Below are 24,924 nucleotides of genomic sequence, written 5' to 3'. Positions count from 1 at the left end.
CACCCCCACGCGGGTCCCGCTCTGCGCACGCTTCTCACTGAGAGAAGAGGCATTCTCCTTAGGGAACTAGCGGTCCATTGAAGAGTGTTGAATTGTTTGGCGAAATATAAACATTTGTTGTTTTGAAAATCTCAAAAGTAGAGATGTTCGTGATTTTGTCTTTCGCTACGTTTCGTCTTGCGAACTAAATAAACCTTTCCGTCGTCTTTCTGCGAATTCCTTTATCGGACGTTTCTATAACAACTCCTACTTTTCGTCAACTAGTCACGCACGTCCAACCCCATTGTTCTGGATTTTCGACCGAAATACAAATCAAAACTCGTCGGACTTTGTCGGAAGAACCGAAAGCAACACTCTGGGTGTCCGCCGTCTTTCATTAAAGTATCTAGGCGTAAACAAGTTTCCGCAAAAATTTGACACCAGGAGTTGATAGGGGTCTATGCCAGGGCAAATTTCATGGCGTGCTCGCGGGCTCATGATCGCTTCCTGCATTTCTACGAATTCTGTATGGAAAAGCTGCAGGGAAATCACTCTGATGATATTCGGACGTGGAGGATGGCCAGACAAGCAACGCGTCCCGAACACAGCTCAACAGATCCATCTGAAAGGTCACTGCTTGCAGAAACAACTCCCAAAATTGAGTATGCAGTATCAAAGACTGCGAAGATCAACCGAGAGAAACCACGCGAGTCGAGGTCTTCTGCATGGCTATCCATAGTGAAATGTCTCTTCGGCGCCTTCCTGTTTGTTTCCGTTTTGATTTGCCTGGTCGCCAGTAAACTTTCTCTATTATCGATTGCACATTACCACGGAAACGCTTCATCTGGCATCGAAAGAGAAACTTTGTTCATCATGATTGTTGTGCTTCTGATCATACCGGAAGCTTACACGCTTTTGAAGGCTTCCTGGATAAGCCTGTTCTCCAAAACTCACAAGTGGCCATGCAGGAAAGCTATTTTTATGGTAAGCTCATTACGAAAATTTCAGAAGCTAAATGTGTAAGGTTAATTCCAAAATCGCGTGAGAATTACAAGTTTAACAGAATCAAATCGAAGTTGTTCTTCGGAAAGCATAGCGGAAATTTACGTCCGATTGAGATCACATGACTTTTTCGATTAGCGATGATCGCGAATCATACATTTTTGCACCTCCGTCGCAAAAAGTTGACGCATGTGAACATAATTTTCTTGAACTCAAATACTAGCGTAGTCAAAGTAATGTTCATCGAAATTGAAATTACGGCGTTCCTCGTAGCTTTGTTCGGCTGTTGTTACTCCTCTTGCCAAAATAATTGGTCTACTTGCACTCTTGGTGCCTATGATAGATTAAAAATAAAGTGCCGAACAATTCAATTACCTTCTTGTACTTTGTACACTCTGGTCACTATTTAGATTTCCTTAAGGTTCAATTTTATTATGATTTTGGAGAGCAAATACTCTCGCTGTTTGTTCAAATATTAAGTGGGAACTGTCAAATCCACGAGCACTAATCAACTGGCCAATGTATGTTTGTTTTGGATTTAATTTCAGAAAATTGATGATTCTCAAAGAAAATCTTGCAACTAAAGATAGGGTTTCACATTTGTGTAGCAAGAAGGTCCATAATTTTGGCATTTTTGAGGTCAACAAGGCTATATTTATTTCATCAGTCCTACTAAATACACATTCTTACACTCAAATTTTAATAAAATGATTACCTACACTACATTTATCATCTTTGATAGGGACTATCAGAATAAAAATGTGTAACTCGATCAGTGTCATGATATCCATCTTCCTACAGCTGTTAAGCTCTCAGATAATCTAAGTGGCAGAAGGTCATCATGCGATGGGTTGTGATTTTTGCTTGTGACTGTGTTCCTAATTTGCTTATATTTCCTGAAAAGGCATGTGAATACAACAAAAGCCAATGGCCAGAATGTGGCTATTAAAAAAACTGGTTAAACCTGGCATTATTAGCTTAAAGCTGAACCTTTTAAAGTTTTTCTGTTTTTGATTTAAGTTGTTAAGCTATCTTAGTCTACCTTACATTAAAGATCTTTTATCTCTCGCTCTAATTATGCTGTTCGCTCGTCTACACAATCTCTTCTGTTTATTCTACTGGTCAACTGTACTACACTTCAGGATCATGCTCATACTCATGCTTCTCTTGGGTTATGGAACTCACTGCCATTACCGATCAAACCCTGCAGCAGCCTAGCAACCTTTAAGGAACTACACAAATCATTTCTATTTTAAGGAAAGTGTTCAGTACTAGTTTATAATCCTTAATGTAATGTAAAGTGCTTTTGAATATGTACATAGTTTCTAGTACTAAGCAAATGTTTTATTTTTAATATAGTCATTATCATCAATATTATTCTCAAAGTTGCCTTCTGGAAAACAAAAATCATAACATGGTCATGAGAAGTAAAATTTTAATGGTCAAAAAAAGAAACAAACTCTTTATGCAATACTATATACTTGACAGCCACCCTAACTACAACTCTAAATGCTATCTACTAAGTTCCAATAATAGTGCAGCTTTTCACATGACCAACAAACACAGCTTCTTAAATTTACAGCTCTTGCTGTATATTTAGTAGCCAATTAATTGTTTTTTTTTTACTGGCCACTTCGGAAGAAGAATTTTTAAAATTAGTGTGTAAAATGCTTTTACTGTAGATCTTAGATTAATAATCCCTCCCTCCACCCCATCCCCTATACCCCTGATATTGCACTTAATTTGTTTATCCATTTTATGGCAGGGTTTGTTTTCTTCTTCACTGGAAGTTTTTGGCCTTTGCTTTTTTGCCATTGTTGTGCTGCTTGATCTAAAGATCCACCCTGGTCTGCGTATAGTTATGATGAATGGAGTGTTTGTTGTTCCGGTGCTGTGGCAAGTCTTCAGAAGCCGAGGGTGCCAAGCTCAAGGCTCTTGGAGACAATGTTTTATATTCATCCTTGCACTGATCCTAGAGTTTGCAGGAATTGGAATGCTTACATACAAGGCAAGTAGGAGAGTTAACAAAGGGGAAATTGTGATTTGCCGTTTTGTGGTTTTGGACAATTTTTTTTTAGGTAATTTGGTTGTTTTAATCTCACATTGTGGTATTGCAGTGTTCTCTGAATCTGTGGAATGCAGTTTTTTTTAACATTTTGGACAATATTGAAAATTATCCTTCAAGTTGTCTACAATGAGTCTTAGTCTTTTCCAGTTTGAGATTTTTTTGGAAATCAAACCTGAAAAAGGACCTAAAACAACTTAAAGCTTCTCTAATCCATCTTAAGCAACATAATTTACCTGACTTAACTTTTATTCTATTACTTATTTCCATATTATTTCCTCTAAATGAAACATACAGAGTAATGATTTTGGCATGGCACTGAGTCTAAACTTGGAATTGATGTGTTTGGGTATTTGCCAATCTTTTTTGTGAAATTGCCATATTTGCTTAATTTTTGTTGCAGAATTGGGGGGTGTTCAGAACCCCCCAATTTCACCCTCATTAAGCCTAGCTCTCGGTAGTGATTAAACTTTAACTTCTCCCTGTAATATTCATATATTATCCAGGAAACAGGTAATGAGAATCATCAAACTTATTAGATAGTGGTTAATATCATGACCTAACACCAAATTCTTGTAACTGAATAAATTCGAAGAAAAATGTGTAGCAGATGGAGAGGAGAATTGACAATTAGATCTTAGAAGTTATAGACTGAGTTAATCAGGTGACTGGATCAAGCGTGCCCCGAATTAGATCTGAGTCTTATTTAAATTAAATGGGTTTGCGACAATTAAGAGATTGTATATGACAAAAGTGCTTTCAAGGAAGGGATTGATTCCTGGTGCCCATTTCTGTCAAATGTTTGTTTCATTATTGAATCAGATAAAGTGTCGGACAAGTACTCACTCTTACATGAAATGTTTATTGTAGGCAAATTGCTGCTGTAGATGCTAAGCACAAGGAAGTAGTTACAGTAAACAAAACATGAGAAAACTGCATTAATTTTATAAAGTTACTGTATATGGCAGTGATTCTGTCTGCCCACCTTGAAATTAGACTTGAATTTGAAACATGCTGGGAAAAAATTGAAAAACAAAACAGCAAAAAGGGAAAACCAGGGAAAGGGAAGGGAGTTATTTTATGTGCATAGGAGTACCAATAATTTACAGTTTAATTTTGTTGGATTGGCATCATTTTGTACGTCTATAGCCATGACAAATTTTGTGCACCTTTTTTATTCAGTAAACAAGGTGATCATGCAAAAGGGTTGTTGCACATAGTCAGTGAGTTGTGTGCGTTTGTTTTTTCAAATTTCTTTAAGTGAGTTCCCCCAACTTATTCCATGCAGGCATATACCTATTAGGTGAAAGATTGATTACAACTTGAAGTTGATAAAGAAATTATGCAGAGTAGATAAGCTGTGATAGCAAATTTTGCAAAGTTTCATAACAATCCCATCAGAGGATGGAAGGCACCTGCAGAGGGAGCCTATGGAAGTCTGCCATATACTGAGTTAAAAGAACCAGGCTCTAATAGACCTTTTTACAGTTCTTAGCGCCATATTGGACATGCAGCCACACACATGTGAAAACGAGGCTGGGGTTGACTCATGTTAAATCTCTGTGAGCACTTTTTGTGAAATTTGTAAGTGGGCAGTAAAATTGTTCGATTTTTAAGCAAAACAGATGGTCCTAGCCAAAATCTCCGTCAATAAAGCTAATTTTTCTCCCAAAAAGAATGGAAAGCAGTGTGCCGCTTTTGGTTGTTCAAATACATTTTATGGCCCCAATGGCTTGCCTATGAGCTTTCACTTCTTCAAGTTTATGCACAGAGGCATGTATTTTTGCTAAGTATTTATCATTCTATACTTATCTTATTCTCTGTGAATTATGGATGAGGGTAACTATTGTTGCAAAATTAGTACAAATTTTTTATTAGGTACCTGAATTGGTTTAAGTTCAATAGAGTTTTTTTTATTCTGGCAGTAAGTCAATAAGTTCAGTACTGCTCACCTGTTTACTAAATGGCTTGCCTAAAACACTCCTAGCAGAGAACTCTTGGAAAAGTAATTGCTTTTAATAAAATAACCAAGACGCTGTATCTTCAAAGTTTTCACTTGTTATGGCAGACCCAGAAAACTGACACAAATTTGGTAGTAATTGTGATAAAAGCAGTTTTCAGTAGTTGTTGTTTTTGTTTTTTTATGATAGCATAGTAATCCAAGATGGATGCCACACAGAACTCTCAAAAAATATTTTGTGTGCTTTATGTATTGATCAATTTAATGCTTCAAATTGAAAAAAAGAAAGTGAGTTTCACTAACTAAAAGAGTTCTTGACACAAAGATGAATTATGACACTTAAATTTTATTATTCACAAAATTGTCCTCATAATAAAAAGTTTGATAGAAGTCTTGCAAAAAATAATTTCTCATACAATTTGATGGTCTGAAAGATTCTCTTTCAAACAAATCTTATGGTAACTGTAACAGTATAAAATAAATATCTTGATTTGGATATATTTCTCAATCTTTTAAGTATCTTCTTTACATCTCAAAATTATATCATTTGGACACAGTTCAATAAGAACTAGTATAGCAAACCTTTGTGTCAGAAGGCCTCTGAGTTCTAAGAATGGGAATATTAATTCACAGAATGTTTATTTTTGACAGAAACTTAAATGTGTGTAAAGGACTAGCATTGTTGAGATCAGTAGCTGAGAGGAAGCATATCTGTTCTCTTCCTTTAACACTTTATACCCAAGATCTGATTGTTAATTCTTCCTTCTAGTTGCTACACATTTACTTGTAAATAAGTTATGAGAATTTGATGTAAGATCAAGATAACTTCTGCCTGATAAGTTTCAGTATTATCATTATCTGTTTGCTCGATATTGTTTGGATATTATAGAGAAGTTACATGAATCAGTCACTTTTGGGAGTTTTTAAATTGTCTAATATTTTGGTCTCATTCTTTTAATGGTGTCTTGCCACCTAATAAATTACCATGAGTTGTGAAATGAAAATGGTTTTCAATGTATCACGAGCATAAGTTGTCCTAGGCCTGGTGGGTTTCGAAATATTATGACATCTGTTAGTTGCAGTTTCCCTCATGGGTTGATACCCTTGCAAAATGGCTTTTGGAATTCCTAGGAATTCCTAGGAATAAAGGTGTGAATTTTCACAGTAAATTCGGACTGGGAATTCCTAGGAATTCCCAACCATAACAACTCCAGTTCTAAAAACCTAGAAATTCCTAGAAATTCCCAGAAATTCCAAGTTTATAGCCAACAGGACTTGGAATTCCTAGGAATTCCAACTCAGGGAACCAATGACTTTCCCTGAAAAGCTGTAAATCTAAAAAATTCCTAGGAATTTCTGGGAATTTTAGGAATGTTTAAGAATTACTGGGAATTTTAAGCAAAAATTTGAGGCTAATGATATAAAATGAATACTTAAATTAAAAAGACCCAGCTAAAATTCAAGTATTCAATGAAATTTATTTAGAAGCTTAATTAAGGCTTACATGTAAAATATTTTTGATTAATTATTAACATCAATGTGTGGTAATATTGGGATGGAATTTGATTTATTTTTCTTTTCTTGAAAACTTCATACGGATTAATCCTCAATTACAGCTATTCGTATAAAATAGTCCTAATCAATCATTAAATTTGGTTTGACACAAATTGTGAATAAAATCTTTTGATTCTTTTCCATAAAATACAATATCTTAAATTATATTTGAAAACCAAGCACTCTTGGGAGTGAAGGGGTTAATTACAGACAAATAAAATTGATTTTTTGATTAAAATCTTGTTGTAACTGTAACAATAAATTAGAATGAAGTTATCCTAAACTGCAAACTTAGCTGCTGTTTGTATTTGGGCTCACAATGAGTTGGCCTTGAATGAGGTTGTCTACAAGAAGCTTGACCATTTTGTATCTGGATTCCATGACATCTGAATTTGAAAAAAAAATTTATATTTAAATATGTATATTTAAGGCTCAGACCAGGCCTTTCAGATGGCTATGAGGAAAAGGGCATTCATTGGATTCTCAAATTGAGAAATCTGTTATATTGAGTGACTTTTATATTGGAGTTAGTACATCTCTCTCATAGATTTTACTAAAAAAGGGCTGAATACATTATTTGGTTTTTACCAAGGAGGGCTTCTTTATGTAATAAGGTTTGTTTAATAACAGTTCCTATTATGAATCTTGAATGTTCCCAAACGTGACTAGAGAAATCTTGAAACCTTACTGATAGGTTTATTTCATTGTAAAGCATAAGCTTAAGAAACTGCGGCATGCAAGTGACCGATACGATTCTCAGAATTATTCTAGTTTCAGTTGCGCCGAGCGTTATGTAAGCTTAATTCAACCTGCTACATCTATTCTTTCATAAGATTTTGATCACGTAACGAATATCGCAATTTTTACTCACCACAAACTTTCAAAATCGTAGCTTTACAGATGGCCACTCGACCCTTGTTTGTACCAGTCAATATGTCAACTGTTGTCCCTTCTTTTAACTCCACGGCGCCAACAACTTTCCTTTCTTTTACAACACTCACGCTGTTCTCGTTTTCCCATTGAACCACAAAAAAAGCTATCTTTAGAAATGTTATATTAAGCAAAACAGTTGAGAAAAGCGATCAACCGATGAAAAGTACATTCAAAGACGAGCGCCAAATGGAGTCTTCTTTGTTTCCGATCAGGGGCATGATCACGTGGATCTTTTAGGACTTGTCATTGGCTAGCAAAGTAAATCCGCTGGCTTGCCGATTGCAGTGTTGAGAAAAGCGCACACCTCTCCGACCAGTTCTCTGCTTCTAGACGATGGATACCTTGGTGATATAAATAATGATGTGAGCTCACTCTATGTAGAAATAATCGACAAGAATCGATCGTATTACAAATGCACGATTTGTGGCCGAAAGTTGTCGAGGAAACAAAGACTCAAAACTCACTTGAGTTGTGTTCATGGCAAAGGTGGGAAATAACACAAGCCAATCACAGTTTTGAATGCGACTACAAATCGTCTTTTACCCTCATATTTATAAAAGAAGGATACCACATTAGGAAGTATAAGAGATACATAAATGATCCCGGTGTACCAGTACCTAAATCTACAAAGCTTGACCGTAGCAAGCGTTCAGCAACACATTTCAACACCGCCATCTCGATTCCTCAGTCAGTCGTTTCCACTGAACTTAAAGCAGTAGTGACAACAGAGTAGAGTGCGTCTTACAAAGGAGAAACATTTGTACAAGAGACAGAAGTAAATATATGCGATTACAGAGGTGCGTTGGAACTCTGGTCCACAAATAGTTATGCACTGTCCGAAGTATAAAACAATTTTGTTGATAGCTGACAGACAGAGAAGAACAACAAGTAAACTTTAGAGCTGTTATTATTGAAGTGTGAATTGTACTTTTCATTTTTATATAAAGAAGGACTTGTATTTTTCACCAAAAATAAAAAGATGTGATATTTTTTGGGATATCCAGTGATTGGGACATTTAAGAAATTAAGTTATGAAAGGAAACTTGGTTGGTACTTCTCACTACTAACAAGTCTTGTTGACAAATATTTTCAGATCAGAGTTTCAAATAAAGTAAATTGAAGACGTCATTTAAAAGGTGTTTTTTCTCAATGGGAACATTGACTACCTCTGTCTTGTCTGCATGCCAAATGTTTGCAAAGTGTGTGGATGATCCACAAGTATTGGAACTCTTACAAAAATGTTTTGTAAGAATAAAAACAGCAAAACAAATTACAGCAATAAGTAACGAAAACAGAGCAAAAACTGAAAAAAAACAGCAACAACAATCATGAAAAAAGAAAGATTAATTAGGTGTTGAATTTGTTGGTCTAAGGCATGAAATTTCTACTAAAAATATTGTCAACAAAAAGTCTCTGACAGTGTTTGAGGCAACTGAGCTTGACTGTTCCAAGATTTTCTAACAAAGTCAACCAGTGATGTACATTAGGGAAGTAACTTATGATCATAACTAACAAAGTTCTTAAGTGTAGATAACAAAGTAATTATTGTTAATTACTGTGGAAGTTGTGTACCAAGGAACAGCTAATGAATGTTTGATGATTTTGGCACATCAGTGAACATGAGACATTAATTTGCATCACAATAAAATATTTTTTGATCATGGAATCCAAGAGTCCTTTGAAGTTAGAAAGCAAATCTGTGATATGAGTACATTGGATTAATTGGCAATTTCCATTTAACATAACTGACTGCTGGTTCATGAGAAAATCCATATTAATGTAAAGATTTACTAAAACTTAGTTTGAATAATAAATTCCATGATCTTTAAGTTATAAACATATACATGTATGTATATCTCTTGGTAAGTTTTGTATAGCATACCTTTTATTAAGCTAAAGTTTTAAGCCTCTGAAATTACTCCTTTTCTTAAAACCTTCACATTCAAGGTATTGAGAATTTCTTAGAATTTATGTGGACCTCAGGGTATTTAAATTGCCTCAAATTCAAATTCCCAGAAATTCCCAAGAGTTCCACACTTCTTAAATTATAGGTAGTTTGTATAGCTGAGAATTCCTAGGAATTCCTAGGGATTCCAAGTCCTCACAAAACTGGAGTCTTCCTTTCCCAGAAATTCCCAGTAATTCCAAGCTTTTTAAATCAGAGTTAATTTGCATAGTTGGGAATTGTTTAGAATTCCTAGGAATTCCTAGGAATTTTCAGGAATTCCTAGGAATTCCCAGAAAACTGGGAATTCAGTTTGTAAGGGTCATTTGCATAATTGGGAATTTCTGAGAATTCCTAGGAATTCCTAGGAATTCCCAGAAAACTGGGAATTCAGTTTGCAAGGGTAGAAAGAAGGGTTATAATCAAGTGGTTCTACAGGCTCTATTGTATAGTTTCCCATAAGATACAATGTACAAATAGCAAACTAACATACATCTTGGTAAACAAAATGAGAATAACTTTAACTGAAGAATATGGTACAACAACAAGTACCACATCAACAATAGCAGCAATAACAGATCTCCTCTACCTAGAGGGCTACAGCTTTTGTCTCACTTTCTAAGCCATACTGAACAGCTTCTGTGGTACTTCCTGTAATGCGTTCCTCTCAACATGATGTGGCAATATTCTTGTGAAACAATGGGGTACTCGTGAAGCTGAATGAAATTCATCTTGGGTAAATTACGGAGATCGCTTGAAACCATCCAAGGGCTGAAATCCTTACCATAGTTGTTTTGTATTTGAAGTCGCTCTGGTTTTGTTCTAGGTCCTGGACATCTGTAAGAAGTTCTCGGTTTTTTCCACTACTCGATGGAAGGACGTTTTACGTCAGCAAAGCATAAACCTTCGACACTAAGTCAGCTCTAATTCTGCCCATTGATTTTGAATTAGATTTTAAAATCTCCCTGAGATCTTTTGCTTTGAGTTTCTGGATGTCACCCAATGACAAAATTTCCATATTGTTGTATTAAAGAACCATTTTGAAGGGAGAAATTGCATTGAAAAGTGCATGAGAACGTGAAATGTCAGCAGATCAGCTGTTTGAAAGAACCGCCAGGTCAACTCCAGCCTCATTATTGTGTGTGCGCGGTTACTAATCCAATATGGCACTGAGAACTGTAAAAAGGTCTATTATGATTGAGTCATTGTGTTATGTTTTTGGCCAAGACACTATTTACCTCTTACATTGCATATTACTACTCATGACTATGACAATTATTAGTCTAGCAGACTGCCAGAGTATCTGGTTGTATTACTAGAGGAACCTGCATGGATCAATCTCCTGTCCTGGAAGAATTGTAGGAATTAGTCACAGCTTGGTCATGAAACTGTGATAAGTAGCTTCAGCATACTTTGCCCCATTTAAACCTTGCTCAGTTCAACATGCATGTACGTTAATTTTTATATTCTTTCTTATTGCAGATGTACAAGGAAAGAGGGGATACTCCATTTTGGGGTGTTCCACTGGCTCTCATATTGTTATCATTTGCATGGTGCCCAGAGATATTTAAGTATGTGACTAAGCAAGTTAGAAACCCACCAAATCCTAGTCTGAACGGGCTAACAACTAGTCAGCCATCGCCAAATGTTGAATTAGCTGGGTTGTCTATTCCTCAAGGTGAAACAATACTTGGTGTAGCTACCCGCTCAAAATCTACACGTGGGAAGGCAGCGATCATCACCAGCCTGTGGAAGCTTTTTTTGATTCCATTTGTAGCAGCTTTGTATTGTTATATATTTAATAGAGCAGACTTGAGAGAGTTACAGAAAGGGTTTGACAATCTCAGTGTTGACAATGATGGTTTTGTTCACTTTATGGTGCAGTTATGGACAAGCTTTCTTGGGTATATGTTGGGCATCTTGGCTTGTGCGATTTGCATGCAACTTCTTGCTTTTGCAGTGCCAATGATACTTGCAACACCCATTTCAGTTGGCCTGACTTTAATCAGTAACACATGGGCAGAGGACCATATATTTTTCTTTAAGCATGGTGATCCAAGTGATGTTTTGCTCTATGTTATAACTGGATGTTTCCTGTTAGCACAGTTTTTTTCAGTTGGCTACTATGTGCTAAAAAAACAAGAAGGTATAATGGCAAAGGAATCAAGTTTGTTTTGGATGCCAACATATAATGGTAACGTATAATTTATTTAACAACTGCATATTTTGGTAGTAACACCTATAGTACAATGGTGGATGGAGAATAAAGATCTTGACCCTTAAACTCCCAAGAGCTGACTGTTAATTCTCCACTCTAGCTGCTACATATTTCATTGTAAATTAGTTATAAGAATTCGGTGCTAGCTAGATCAAGATTATAATCTCTACTTGATAACTTTGAGTACTGTATTTCCATGAAAAAGGGCCCAACTTCTAGGCCATAATGTTAAAAAGTGCCCCCCTCACTTTCTTAAATAGCAGGGATATGAGGAAAACCTGTTTTTATTGCCACATTATTTATAACTTTTGAAGCTTCAACTACAACAAAATCAGTACAGGAGAATAGTAAGCACCCCCCTTCCATTAAGTGCCTCTTCTTTTAGGGTGATGTTTTAAATATTCCTCATTACCAGTTTTGATATTATAGGGAGAATTTACATGTTAATTACCTGTGTGAGCTAGAAGGTTAATTTATTTCTTTCACAATAATATATTGGTATGAAACATTCTTTTGTAGGATTGTTTCTGGAGCAACATCTTTTGTTGAATCGAAGAAATGAGATCACAGATGACTATCATGTCAAACTTGGTGAATTGGTGAAGAATACTTGTGTGTACATTTGCACCACCATGTACCATGAAAATGAACAAGAAATGGAACAACTGCTTAATTCACTGCATGACATTGACTGTGCAAGGGAAAAATCAAGGCGGCAAATAGAGTCGCATATATTCTTTGATGGAGCAATCAAAGGAGATGTCTTGAATAACTATGTTTTGCAGTTAATTTCACTGATTCCAAGAGCACTGAAAGTTTCCATTGATGTGTGTATGAAGCTGAAGACACCATATGGGATGCAGATGCGTTGGAGGCTACCTGGTGGAATGTATTTTCACATCCATTTAAAGGATAATTTAAGGGTAAGACTGTGTATTTATTCTCACATGAGAATTTTGCAATATTCTCTGGCTATTTAGGGGCCAGTAATTATTTTGATAAATAAGTTTTCAGGGAGAATGCAGGGCGCATCATTCATCACTAATGTAGTTTATATAATAAGCTCAGTTATACATGCGTTCTGATTGATTTTCACTTATTCATTGGCTGGTATTGTTAAGTCATTTAATGGTTAAACACTAACAAGTCTTACAGGCAATACAATTGGGGGAAATTGACATATCAGTTTTCATGATCCTGGCTCTTAGTGTGGAACCCAACAAATGCCCAACAAATGTGGCACAATAAATTACATTCCTTGATTAAAGCCTTGCATATTTCCAGTTTGCTCCCTTTGCCTAGGGCTTCAAATCTTGCATGCTTTGCTGCTTGTGTGGCAAATCAATGAGAGCTATCTCACAGGCTAGTGATCAATATTGTTACTTATTTGTCCTGGTTGTTACTTGTTCAGAACTTTTACACTTTTGAAATAACACAATGAATCATAATATTCCTTAAGGTGAAGAACAAGAAACGGTGGAGTCAAGTCATGTACATGTCATATGTGTTAGACTTTAAAGAAAAGCTAATGGAAGGTAATTTATTTGTCTCTGAATCTTACTAACCTGAGCAATAATTAAGCTTTAATGACTTTGTTGTAAGAATTGAACTGCTTTTGTGTCAATTACGATAGATTTTGCACTTGTACAGTACACTCATGGAAACAAGATGACGCATTTACATGCTCATTGTGGTATTCTGTTTATGATTAATCGATGTATAACGCAAACAAAATTGGGCTTACAATGCATTGCACTGCAGTGTATACATGTAAGATTTGTGAAGTTTCCTCTTTGGTTAGATTTTATAAGAACTAATAAAGATGCTGTAATTTATATACAGGGGTCATACAGACAAAGAGTGGAAAATTATAGGCAAATTTTCAAGGCTTAGAAAACAGATTGAAAATGTCTGTTAAGTAAAGTGTTAAAATTAGAAAAAGTTTGGCTTTTGTTTTCAAGCTGCAAACGTATCATTGCTTTATTGCTGGGTGAGATCTTTGTACTAAGTTGAATGTAAAATTTAATTTCTTCACTTAAAAAAAGAACCTTTGTCCTCACTCAATCCGGAAATTTAAAATTGTTTGGGCAAAATAATCCCCCAACGACCGTAGCTTGGTTATGCCATGGGGAGTAATTGGCTTCTTTAGCTCTTCTCTCCAAATCCCTCTCATCTTTTTCATGGAAACTTTGTGGAAGGCCTTAAGGCTCACGCGTACCTACCTGTGTATTGAGTCAATGTAAAAGCTGTCGACACTCTTTTTTTGTTTTACAGTGACAGATGAAAACACCTACATACTAACCACGGATGCTGACGTCAGGTTTACTCATGAATCAGTAGAAGCGCTTCTTGATCTTATGATGAGAGATCCCAATGTGGGCGCTGTTTGTGGGAGAACTCATCCCTTGGGTGTTGGACCGATTGTTTGGTACCAGATCTTTGATTACGCAATTGGACACTGGTTCCAAAAGGTATAACCCTGTTTATATATACCTTTGCTATAATTTCAAAACGAGGTTAGGGGCATTTGGTTTCAAAGGTACTGGGGATGAACGATGTCCAGTTTACAGTGGTGGCGTCTTAATCGGGCGAGTCAACGTTACAAGCTCGCGATCGTCATTTAACTGGCTATGTTTGATTTTGAGCCAGAATGGACGTTAGGTGGAAGGGGCAGGGATAGGTGATGAATGAATGGAGTAATTGCTATTTCCCCACCCCTCCCCTATCCTTCCTTTTGACTGTCGCTCACCCCTTGATACAAATTTCTTTCTCTCTCCAGCCTTCCACTACTGTTAAAATCAAAGATGGCAGCTATATGTATAATTTTCAATAAGAAAGATTCTGAGCACTCGCTCGCCAAAATTACGCCTTTTCTGGAGGCTAGCAATGTCAAAATTTTCCTTTTTTAGAGGTAGATCTAGAGTAAGAATTATGATAAATTTTGAGCTCAGTCAACGAGTGAAGTTGATCAGCATGCTGATGTACATGTATGGCATGAGTACCGGACAAAGTTAAAACAAAAAAAGAAACCTGGGTTTCATTTGAGTGTTTACCAGATGTTCTCCCATTACATAGGTGGCTAACCATGTTCTTGGATCCGTTCTGTGCTCACCGGGTTGTTTCAGTGTTTACAGAGCTGCTGCAATCAGGGACGTGCTGCCCATATACTCCTCCAAAGTTGACACGTCATTCGATTTCCTCACCAAAGACATGGGTAAGCTTTTGTGAACACGGAAGTACCTTTATATGATCGTATGCTCTAATAGTCCGAGTTAGAGTAGTCCTGAGAAGAACTGTTGTCGGTACCGGTAGTAGTGACTGACGTTTCGACAACCTGAGTATCATCAGAGTCAAGGGTACTTTTAGTTCCAGCTCTTAGCCACCTCAGGCATTGCAAAAAATTCTGATCCTTCTGATCCTTTCCTGTGCATTCGTTGTCAGCAAATACAACTAGTACTGGTATTTAGATGGTAGAATCCTGACCCCTGGAAAAGACTCCAAAATACCAACCCAAAAAAAAAGAAAAATTCAAGACCAAGAAAAAGGTATTGAAAGTATTGGAAAGTTTTTAAACAAGGCGCAATAAACTCACTCAAGAGCTACAACTGAACCCTGAACTATGTAATCGGTGTAATAATCCAATTTTAAATTTGCTTTCACGTCTACAGGTGAGGATCGATGGCTGTGTACTCTGATGGTTCAGTCGGGCTGGCGTTTAGACTATTGTGCTGCAGCTGAAGATAGTACCTTCTGCCCAGACAACTTTGACGAATTCTTCAAACAGAGGCGACGATGGATTCCCTCCACCTTAGCTAATCTGGCCCTTGTTATCAGTCAGTGGAAACTAACTGTAACCAACAACTATATTTCATTTGCGTTTATTCTTTACCAGGCGTTGATGGTCTTCTCAACAGTTATCAGGTTTGCTGGAAATCAGAGATGTAAGGCAAAGATGTCTTTTAGCCAGGGAGAGGGACTATCAAGTTGACTAACAAAAAGGCTTCTCTTGAAGGCCTAGCCAAACGCACGCAATACTCTAATGCAACTTCTTACAAAAACGTGTATGATCGTACTGTGTAGCAGCTGACCAAACGCGCACAACTTCTTGAAACATCCAACAATGCTACAACAAAAGAAAACCGTTTTCTATCTCGATTCGACACCATTCAACATCTTACAACATGTTGCTACAGGCTGACCAAAGGTATTTAACACGTTGTGTGCAACAATTCTGCAAAATGTCGCGTTTAACCGGGCGTTGAGACAGTGGACTGAGAAATAATTTTATAGATGATAAGCCCCTGAACCAAGGTGATACCCATCTTTGTACTTGCCATAATGACAGTGTTTAACCGGATATTAGAGTGAAAATCAAGATTATGTGTAACATTAGACTACGAGTAGTCCCTTGTTTTTGGCGAAGTTTGTCGCGAGATTAAACAAAAAATAAGTGATTGAAATTGATGTTAGCGCACCTCCTACCTCTTGTGGAAAAGTAGGCTCACTCTTGGAGTTCTGTGTGACGCGCTAACTTTTTTTTTTTTTTTTTTTGACTCGCGCGACGGATTTGGTTGAAAAGGAAGGACTGCTCGTAGTGTAGTGAAACGGGGAGGAACATTTCACCATTTTTAACCTCCCTGGCCAAAAAAACATCTGTGCCTCATCGCTCTTCGTCAACGTATGACGTATTTTGATGGTAGTTGTTTAGGGTTGTTTTTTCTTCATTTCCAGTCCAGATGTTGTATTAGTTCGTACTAAAGAGACATTTTTTCATACAGTCCTTCGACGGTTATTCTGATCATGATGTCAGGGCTGCAGTATGCAGAATTTCCAATTTCAAACCAAACTGCACTACTCGTTCTCTTGATACTTACCTCAGTTGGTTATGGTTTGATTTGCCTCTACACCTCGCAAGACTTCCAGCTGAAAACTGCATTTATTTTGACAATTGTGTTCGCCTTGCTCATGGCTTATGTGACCGTGGGCGTGGCCGCACAAGTTGGTGATGACCTTTACAAACGTTCACATCCGCCTACTCCAACTCCAACTTCAACTACTTCCCCAGTGACTAAAAAGTCAACCAACGCTTCTCTTTTCCGCTCCCCACTCTCCGCTGATGCATGGCAGGACCCTCTTACTCCAAATCCAAGGCTTGCTGGGATGCTTAAAAATGCTACCACATCAACTAACCCTACCACTGGGGTTCCTGGATCCCTCGAGCTTCCCGCTGACGTAAGCACTCTGTATCTGGCTGGCTTTATTGGAATATTCATATTAGCTGCCTTGCTGCATCTTACAGAAGCGTATTGTCTGGTTCATGGCTTGTGGTATTTGCTCTGCCTTCCATCCGGGTATCTGCTGCTTATCATTTACTCTATTTGTAACCTCACAGATCGATCTTGGGGTATGTGAAATCTTCATTTCTTAGCGTAGTCGAGCTATTTTTGATCAAGTATCATTAAACCCAAACCAAAGTAATAACAACAACTAATCAGAACGTAGGAAAAGGAGAGAACTCAACGTGAAAACAAGCAAATTGCCTGAAGCTCGCGAAGACGCAAGTGGCTGAAGTGAGATTGGTTTTAGTTTTGAATCTGATTGGTTGTGGAAGTGGCGCGAGATGTATGGACCAATCACTGAGCAAAGAAAGAGAAAAGAAAGAAAAGCTAAACCAGGCCCACCCCAGATTACAATCCACACAATCCACACTCAACTGAAAAGTTGCATGCATGCCGCTTGGCACTCGAGAGCATACAAACCCTGGGCTAGGGTATGTATACTCTTGAGTTCCACATGCGGGAAAGCTTGTCTTAGTTTGCTACAGAATGAGTGCACTGAAACTAGCGAATATTGCAACGCTTTCTCAGCTAAATGTTTTCTCCGCGTTCTTTGTGACATTTTTGGTGCATTTTAGGTTACATATCGTTTGACCTGGACCTGCATTCTTCTCCCTCGTCGTACTTTGTGTAAGCAGTAGACTAAACTTTGAATTATCTCGTTTATTTTATGTAATCCTATCACATTTTTCCGCCCAGTTTTGCTTCGTCTAAAGTCATGATCTCCTTATAAACCCATATCTTTTTGCTTAGGGTTATGAGTAATGACGAAAACAATTTATTACTTTTGTGGGCATAGGGCTTTGTTTTAGGGTGGTGTACGATTTTGAGATTGGTATGCAAGAGTCTCTTTTTCAATACGGTCACTTTTCCCAGGTACAAGAGAAGAGAAAAGCAAAAAGGTGGACGATGTTCCTTGGTATGAGAAGTTGTGGGCAAAGATCAGATCCATTTGCACATGTTGCGGACCACAACCAGCGCCGCAGCCTGCTGTCACTGACAGGGTAGATGGGCCTCCAACAGAATCAGAAACTGCAACTTCTCCAGAGGTCAGTGCCCCTTAAATCACACAGCTGTCACTGGGAAAGTGCTGATATGCCCTTCTCCCTCCCTCACAAACGTTTGATATTATTGTATTGTCCCTCCCAACCCCTTCTCTTGCCTCCTCATTTTTACCTCATGGTATGACGTCAGTCATACTTTGAGGTTTGCATGCATTTGAACTTGGATTAGCGCGTTATTCCCTGCCTCCCCTACTAGGTTTACTTCTGTCCCCAAAGTCGTGCTATTGTGTTCTGCTCAAATTCCTTGGGGGTGCAAGAGTCCATGTAGTTATTAACATAATTTAAAATGGCATCTGTCATTGGGCCATAGGCTAAAAGGATTTATTTGGTTTTGTCTTCTTTTTATGCTCTATCCCCGATCAAATTACACCCTTTTAGGCCTCACAAGAAAAGACGCAATGCGCGGAAGAATGCTCAAATGGAAAGAAACAGGCTTCAAAGTTTAAAATTTGACGATGACAACGGTTCCGACGATAGATATGGGAATATTTTGTTGCGGCGCGTGAGCGATTTTAATTCTTGTCTTCAAATTGATGTTCGCGTATCCATTTGGCTGCCATTTGGCCACAATTTACACATATTTGGCAGCTGATTTACCATGTTTTTGAGGTTTCAAAGATTTAATTGAATTTGTCCTTTCTTTTTGTTACGCAAGTGCCTTGTGAGCTACAGTCGAACCTGTATTGAGCGGCACCGTTTTAAACGATGACCTATATTAAAAGTGGTCGGTATATATCTATCTTGCTTGTTCGGGTAGCCAATCGGAACACAGGAATCGCTTCGTATTGCCCAGGGGCGCTTCCAGCGATACGATAACACAGCATAATGACCTAGTCAGATCTCGAATCCGGACCATTTGACCAAGAGTCCTGCTGTGCTAATCGTTGAGTGACCATTCCATCCTTCTTTTCTGTAGCAACCACAACATAGGGCATTTCGAAACTTTATTTTTCAAAGCTGTCTCATCTAAACGCGCCAGTCTTGTCTTCAATAGCCAGTATTGAAATTGACCCAATTCCGCCCTATTATAATTGTTTCAACCGACTAATTCTCGGATACTAGTGGAACAAAAGAAGTTGCTCGACTTGTTTTGCAATTTCCACTTAATCTCAGGAGACTTCAGATTCGGACAGTGGCTTGCAAGGTTCTGGAGACAATGCCGCTGCCCCATCCGTTCAGGAAGTTTCTGACAACGGGTCAGATGGTGCGTCAACTTCCTCTTTAGTACACGGTAAACATGTGGATGAACCGCCTCCGAGGTCAGCCATGAAGCAGCCGATAGTGCGTCGGACTTCAACACCTCGCGGTAAGTGTACTCTTGAATGCGCACTTCAATCTTTGTAGTAATGCTCTTAGGGTTCTTCTCTAACAGTTGACCGATGATTTCTATTTTATGCTTGTATCATTCTTGTGACTTATACCATCACTGTACCAGTCTGAATCACGTTAAGGAGGGATGCTATAGACTGTGAAGTCTTAATCATTTTAGTCAATCATTTTCTTAAATTTGGTCGTCCGTAGTCTGTCGCATGTAGTTCTGGAACGCGACATTTTGGGAATTGGCAATGAATCGCCACTATTCCCACCTGGAATTTTAAAGGAACATTGTAAATTAAATAACCGATATTCTCGTGTACTAGTTAACTTGGAGGTGTTTAAGTAGTTTTTACTCGAAATAAGCTTTTGTTGTAGGCCACTTGGCTGCTCATTTATCAAGTTTGTTCTTGCTAATTTAAATTGGAAGTGAAGTCTTTTAGAAGGGAAATTTGCTCTGATCCATCCAACCATTTGCATCCCAAACTTTTAGTCTCTAATAGTAAACTTCAGGATCTTAGGAAAGCCATGTTGTGTGTGTGTTATTTACCTATGATACTTTCTATAAGATGGCCTAAAAGAGGACAGCAGTCGCCTAGGGAAATGGCGCTATCCGGGTGACAAAAAAGTCACATTCGCTGCCAAGCTTCCACGGATGCACCCTGAGACTCTTGTGGAGGACTGGCTTCAAAAAGAATTTCAGGTAAGCTTGATTTATGCTCCTATTTTGTATTTCGATTAAGTATTGTTATACCTAAAGCAAAGTTTTCTAAATGGGTAATGAGATGGAAGGAAAAAACTTACGGGGGCTGTCCCCGTAGGTCAGAGGGCGGATATCATCATCCAATGAATAAATCGCTAGTCAGCGGATAAGTATAAACAAAACGTACTGCGCTATCCATCTGGTAGAGATCTGGAACCAGGAGCCAAGAGAAGCTAAATTTTAAAGCAAATAAACTAATTTAAGGTCGGAAAATTTTGAGTGGTCAAGATGTAGTTGCATCCAACTGTATGAAAACGTGCAGAGGTTTTCTAAACCAGTCATAAAGTGAAAGATAGAGAAACCAATTAAATCAAGGATCATATTCTAAACATATTTTTTCTTGTATATTTAGTTGATGTGCACATGAACCCGATGAGATCATGGACAGGTTTTCTTTCTCTTTAATTTTTCTTACAAGGATGTTAGTCCTTGTTACTGTCTTTTACTATTGGTTTGAACGAGTGGTTAACAGCGTAATAGTCCTCGTCTAACGAAGGTGCTAAATACTGTATTCAAAGACGAATGTATTGTTTCGCTAATCGGTGGAAAAAGGTAGAGAAACGAGATTTTTCCCTCTCCTTCCGTTATTTTTTTGCCTTTTGCTGACGAGTTTCAAATACAGTTCAAAACAAATGCGGTTTTACTCCCGCTTTTTGTTACAAAGCACTTTTATTGTTGCACTGCCTCTTGCAGATTTACGTCCAAAACTTCAGAGACGGTGGTTATGACAGCGTTAGTTTCATCGTTGGTATGACTGACAGGGTGAGTACCGGATGTCACATATACACTGTAGCTCCTCATCAGTTTATTGTGTTGCACTCTGGTTGTTCACAAGTGGAATTATTAAAATGAAACATTATTTGTGAGTGAATGATGGCAGCGTTTTCGATAAAGTGAGCGAGCTGCTTATCAATTTTTGTGAGTCGTGGTCACGTACCCTTTAAGTAGGTCAAGTATTCTAAAACGTTATTTTTTATACCAGATACGTGCCTCCATATTTTGAGATCTGGCTTGCTACTTGGTTGATTTCGGGAGCGAGTCGCATTCTCACCAAGATGTTGAGAATTATTTTGTTTTACTTCTTTGTTCCGAACAGCATTTGAAAGCCATCGGAATTGAGAAACGTGGTCACCGGAAGAGGTTGTTGATGGAAATTGAAAAACTACCCCAAATGGATATTCCTCAAGAAGTTCCGGTAATTATTAATTCAATCACGCCAGCTTTGTCTCTGACAACCGAATGAACTGAATGGCATGTCAACTACGTACACCACCCCACCTAGAATCCATTTTGGTCCCTCAATTACTGCATGTTTATCAAATCCTAGCTAGGATGAGAAGCCATTTGCACTCCAAGTGTTTGCATGTATTTGTATGTCAGTCCCGTTCGTATCATTAATCCACAAAATTAGTTTAACCTAGATACGAAAAGTTTGCAACGCGCTCTGCACAAGGCAGTTGTTACAGTTTCACTCAGGTCTGAGTGGACAAGAAGTTTTTGGCTGTATTTTGTCCGAGGCTCAGACATCAAATATTGTTTGGCTTCTCTTTAATGAGAACTTTATTTTCAGGAAAATGTCGAGGACTGGTTAACTGACCTAGGACTTGATGAATACTGGACTAACTTTACTCAGAGTGGCTACACGGAACCTAGAATGTTAGAAGATCTAAAAATTATGAACAAGGAAACGCTTAAAGAGACCTTCGGAATCAACAAATCGGGTCATCTTGATAAGCTCTACAAGGCGATCCAGAAAGTCCAGTACCCGAGTGAAGGTAAATTCTGCCAATCAGTGCCGTAGAAAGGACAGTACTTTTCGATCGAGTATCGTAAACCCACAACCAAAGTTATCACAACAATTAATCAGAAGAAAGGATAAAACCTTAAAGAGTCCATGATAACTCAAAGTAAAACCAAGCAAACTGCCCAAAGCCCAGTGTTGCCTCTGATTAGTTGAGAGAGTGGAGCGAGTCTCCTTGACGAATCACAGCACGGAGGAGAGTGGAGCGAGTCTCCTTGACGAATCACAGCGCGGAGGAGAGTGGAGCGAGTCTCCTTGACGAATCATAGCGCGGAGTAAAGCTAAATAGACAAGTGATTTGACATAATATGACAATAGACAAGTGATTTGACACAATATGACAATAGACAAGTGATTTGCTCAACATGCACGAAAACGCTAGTGACCAAACCGTGAATTGCCTCTAAAGTTACGTCTGACTGTTTGTGCGGGTTTTGCGAGTTTTCCAGGCCAGTCACAGAGTGAAGCAACGCAAAACCAATGCAATTTTTTTTTCTTTTTTTATATCTCCTTCTTTTAGGAGAGCATTTTTTTTTGGGGGGGGGGGGGGTAAAGAGGTATGATGGGGGAATTTTCAAGAAAATGAGTTAGTGGGAAATGAAACAAGAGTGGTAGAGAAAGCTCTCTGTAATTTCTCGTTGAGATTTTTTCAAGTAGATAAGTGGTGAGGCGAAACAAAAAAGTTACGAACGCTATTTTATTTAACACCAATTTCTCAGAGCTTAAGTTTAAAAGATATGGTTAATAGATCGTGAGGAGAGTTTATTTTGAAATCTTAGGGGTGAAAGGGCTCAAGAGAGTTCGTTTTCTTCTACAGCTCAGAGACGAATTCGTTTAACTCGTGAAGAAACAAACAAATTGCATGTCATGGATTTAAAAGTGGACAATCAGGATGGTGGACATGAATTCTTTTTTTGGGAAGGTAAGGTAGATACTGCTCCATTCCTGTGATGTGCTTTATATTTTGTGATATGTTAATCTAAATTATGATCCTTCAAAAAGTTTTGCCCGCGTGCGATTGGTCTAAACGCATCTAAACGCATCACGTGACCTTACGGCTACTACGATAAGTCTTTGTTTAAAATTTAATTCAAGATGAGAAAACTTTTTTTCACTCTGGGAATTCTGAACTTCCACAGCCGTTTGAGATGTCGATGAAACAATTTCACGTGATCGTAGAGTGCACTTCGCTTTTTCTTAACTTTGAAAGGGGGAGCGGGTTTTCCTTAAAGTATCATGTATTACGCATTTCGTAACGAAACTTTCCTAAGGTTCAGGTAGGGTCATACATATACCTTCATGACATCTCTGCTGGAAAGATGTTGTTAATAGGGAAATTAAGGGAGACATCAGTGGCAACATGGAAATTTCGTTCTAATTTTCCTCTCTTTCTTCCAATCCTTATATTAAACAAGTGGAAAAAATTAAAAGTCTTTTTCACGTCAAATGTCAATAATTTAACTTACCTGTTCAAACGGATTGATCGACAGGTCTGCGCCAACTTTGTCTCTTACCTGAATCAGCAGTTTTTGGGGCCGTCGAGGAACTCAAAGAGAAGCTTGAAGATCTCCGTGATTACACTCTGATGGTTTTTTTCATCGCAAACATGATTTGGATTATTTTGATCATTACTCTAATGAGACAGACTAGACTGCAGGTCTTGGGAACCAACGTGCTGGGTCTTGCGTTTCTCTGTATTTACGGGTTAATTATCGTGATTCAGTTCCTAACCCTACTTTGGCACCGAGTCGAGACGTTTTTCCATGTGATTGCGCGCACACCGTGGAGGCGTGGTCAGCTGCATATGTCGTGGGCATTTGATGATGAGAATCTGCCACCTCCTCCCACTGACAGTGATTTGGATCAAGTTCGTAGACATGCGCGAAGACCTCGCAGACGTCGCAGCCGTCGGTCTCCTAACCAGACAAGTGTATCAACTGATGAAAGAGAGAGCCTCCTGTCAGATGGTAGACCGCCTTCGAGTTACGGCTCGAGGGAACGAGATTTACCCCACCTGGTTTAGCGCCTGCATTGAATTGAACATCAAAGAGCTACATAAAAATTTGAAGCAGTACAGGCGGTGGTGACTGTTTTATATTTGGGCCAACAGACCAAGTTAGAGTTGAACTGGGCTGTAAGTCGTGAATCTTCCACTAGGAGCGACAAATTGTGCTCACGAAAATGAGGCTTTCCTCGTGATGCAGTTTTATTTGAATTAATTTTGATATACTTCGATCAGTGGAACTGATTCAAAGGTTAATTGTAGTTGGCTCTTGTTTATCAAAGTTTTTTTTTTTTAATCAGGGCGATTTCCTCTGGAAATGCAAACATACCTTTTACCGCTCTTTTCAATATGTGCAAAATTTATAATTGATCCAAACAACTGCACCAGATTCAATTCATTGATTCAATAGTGCCCCAGTAAAGAAAAGGAGAAACGTTTAGAGGAGAGAATCATTTTAAAATACAGAAATTAAATGACAATTCCATGACAATTTGAAATGTTTTATTTGCGAGACAGCACGAGAAAATTCAATTTTCTTTTAAAACGTCGATTTCAGTTTTTAAATCGCAATTATTGAAACGTAACTTTTTACTCTGAAATATTATTCTTAAGAAATCATCTTTGTAGAATTTTTACCACTGGTATTTGTAATTCAGAATTTACTTGTAAAATTCTCCAAAATTGATTGTTTGTAGAATTTCACGTCAAGGATGTGTTATTCTTCACAAACACTTTGTTAGTTGTTTCAATTATCTCATATTCAGACTATTTTGACATTAAATGGTGCAAACCAAAGAAATGAGGTTGAGTGGGAGAGAATATCGATTAGTTTTACAAGTATTCTAAAGTTTAAAGATTGACGGTCTCTACAATTAAGTTAACAGAGGTAATGCCGTTTGACAACGATTCCAATCACCCCCTTGAACGGAGCAGAAGATTCTTACCACCTCTGGAGCCAATCTGGTTCCAGGATTTGCTGAATTTC

At 38.0% G+C, this 24,924-nt stretch overlaps 1 protein-coding gene across 2 annotated transcripts; it reads left to right on the top strand.

Moving 5' to 3' along the window:
• Positions 1–290: 290 nt before the first annotated feature.
• Positions 291–24,738, top strand: LOC113664546 (uncharacterized). Of its 2 annotated transcripts, none has more exons than XM_027180159.2 (17): positions 291–963; positions 2,747–2,989; positions 10,921–11,632; positions 12,176–12,579; positions 13,116–13,191; positions 13,931–14,127; positions 14,732–14,870; positions 15,325–15,577; positions 16,435–17,060; positions 17,869–18,041; positions 19,170–19,362; positions 19,940–20,073; positions 20,827–20,895; positions 21,230–21,328; positions 21,704–21,908; positions 22,752–22,856; positions 23,425–24,738. In XM_027180159.2, exons 1-17 carry the CDS (start codon positions 457–459, stop codon positions 23,955–23,957), a joined length of 4,668 nt encoding a protein of 1,555 aa, XP_027035960.2. In that variant the 5' UTR covers positions 291–456; the 3' UTR covers positions 23,958–24,738. The 2 variants fall into 2 exon arrangements, with proteins under 2 accessions (XP_027035960.2, XP_089053068.1); XM_089196942.1 differs by having other exon boundaries at positions 478–963; positions 2,124–2,989.
• Positions 24,739–24,924: the final 186 nt, after the last annotated feature.

This window comes from Pocillopora damicornis, chromosome 2, assembly GCF_964200805.1.
Source record: "Pocillopora damicornis chromosome 2, jaPocDami1.2, whole genome shotgun sequence".
NCBI lineage: Eukaryota > Metazoa > Cnidaria > Anthozoa > Scleractinia > Pocilloporidae > Pocillopora > Pocillopora damicornis.
This window is presented reverse-complemented; position numbering and strand designations above follow the sequence as displayed.

What these genes read in the sequence shown, in the direction of transcription:
- LOC113664546 (XM_027180159.2), top strand. Translation starts at nt 457, where the DNA reads ATGGCGTGCTCGCGGGCTCATGATCGCTTCCTGCATTTCTACGAATTC. An exon ending in CCTCACAGATCGATCTTGGG is followed by an intron (nt 17,061 to 17,868) that starts GTATGTGAAATC and finishes CACTTTTCCCAG; the next exon opens with GTACAAGAGAAGAGAAAAGC. An exon ending in TCGGACTTCAACACCTCGCG is followed by an intron (nt 19,363 to 19,939) that starts GTAAGTGTACTC and finishes ACTTTCTATAAG; the next exon opens with ATGGCCTAAAAGAGGACAGC.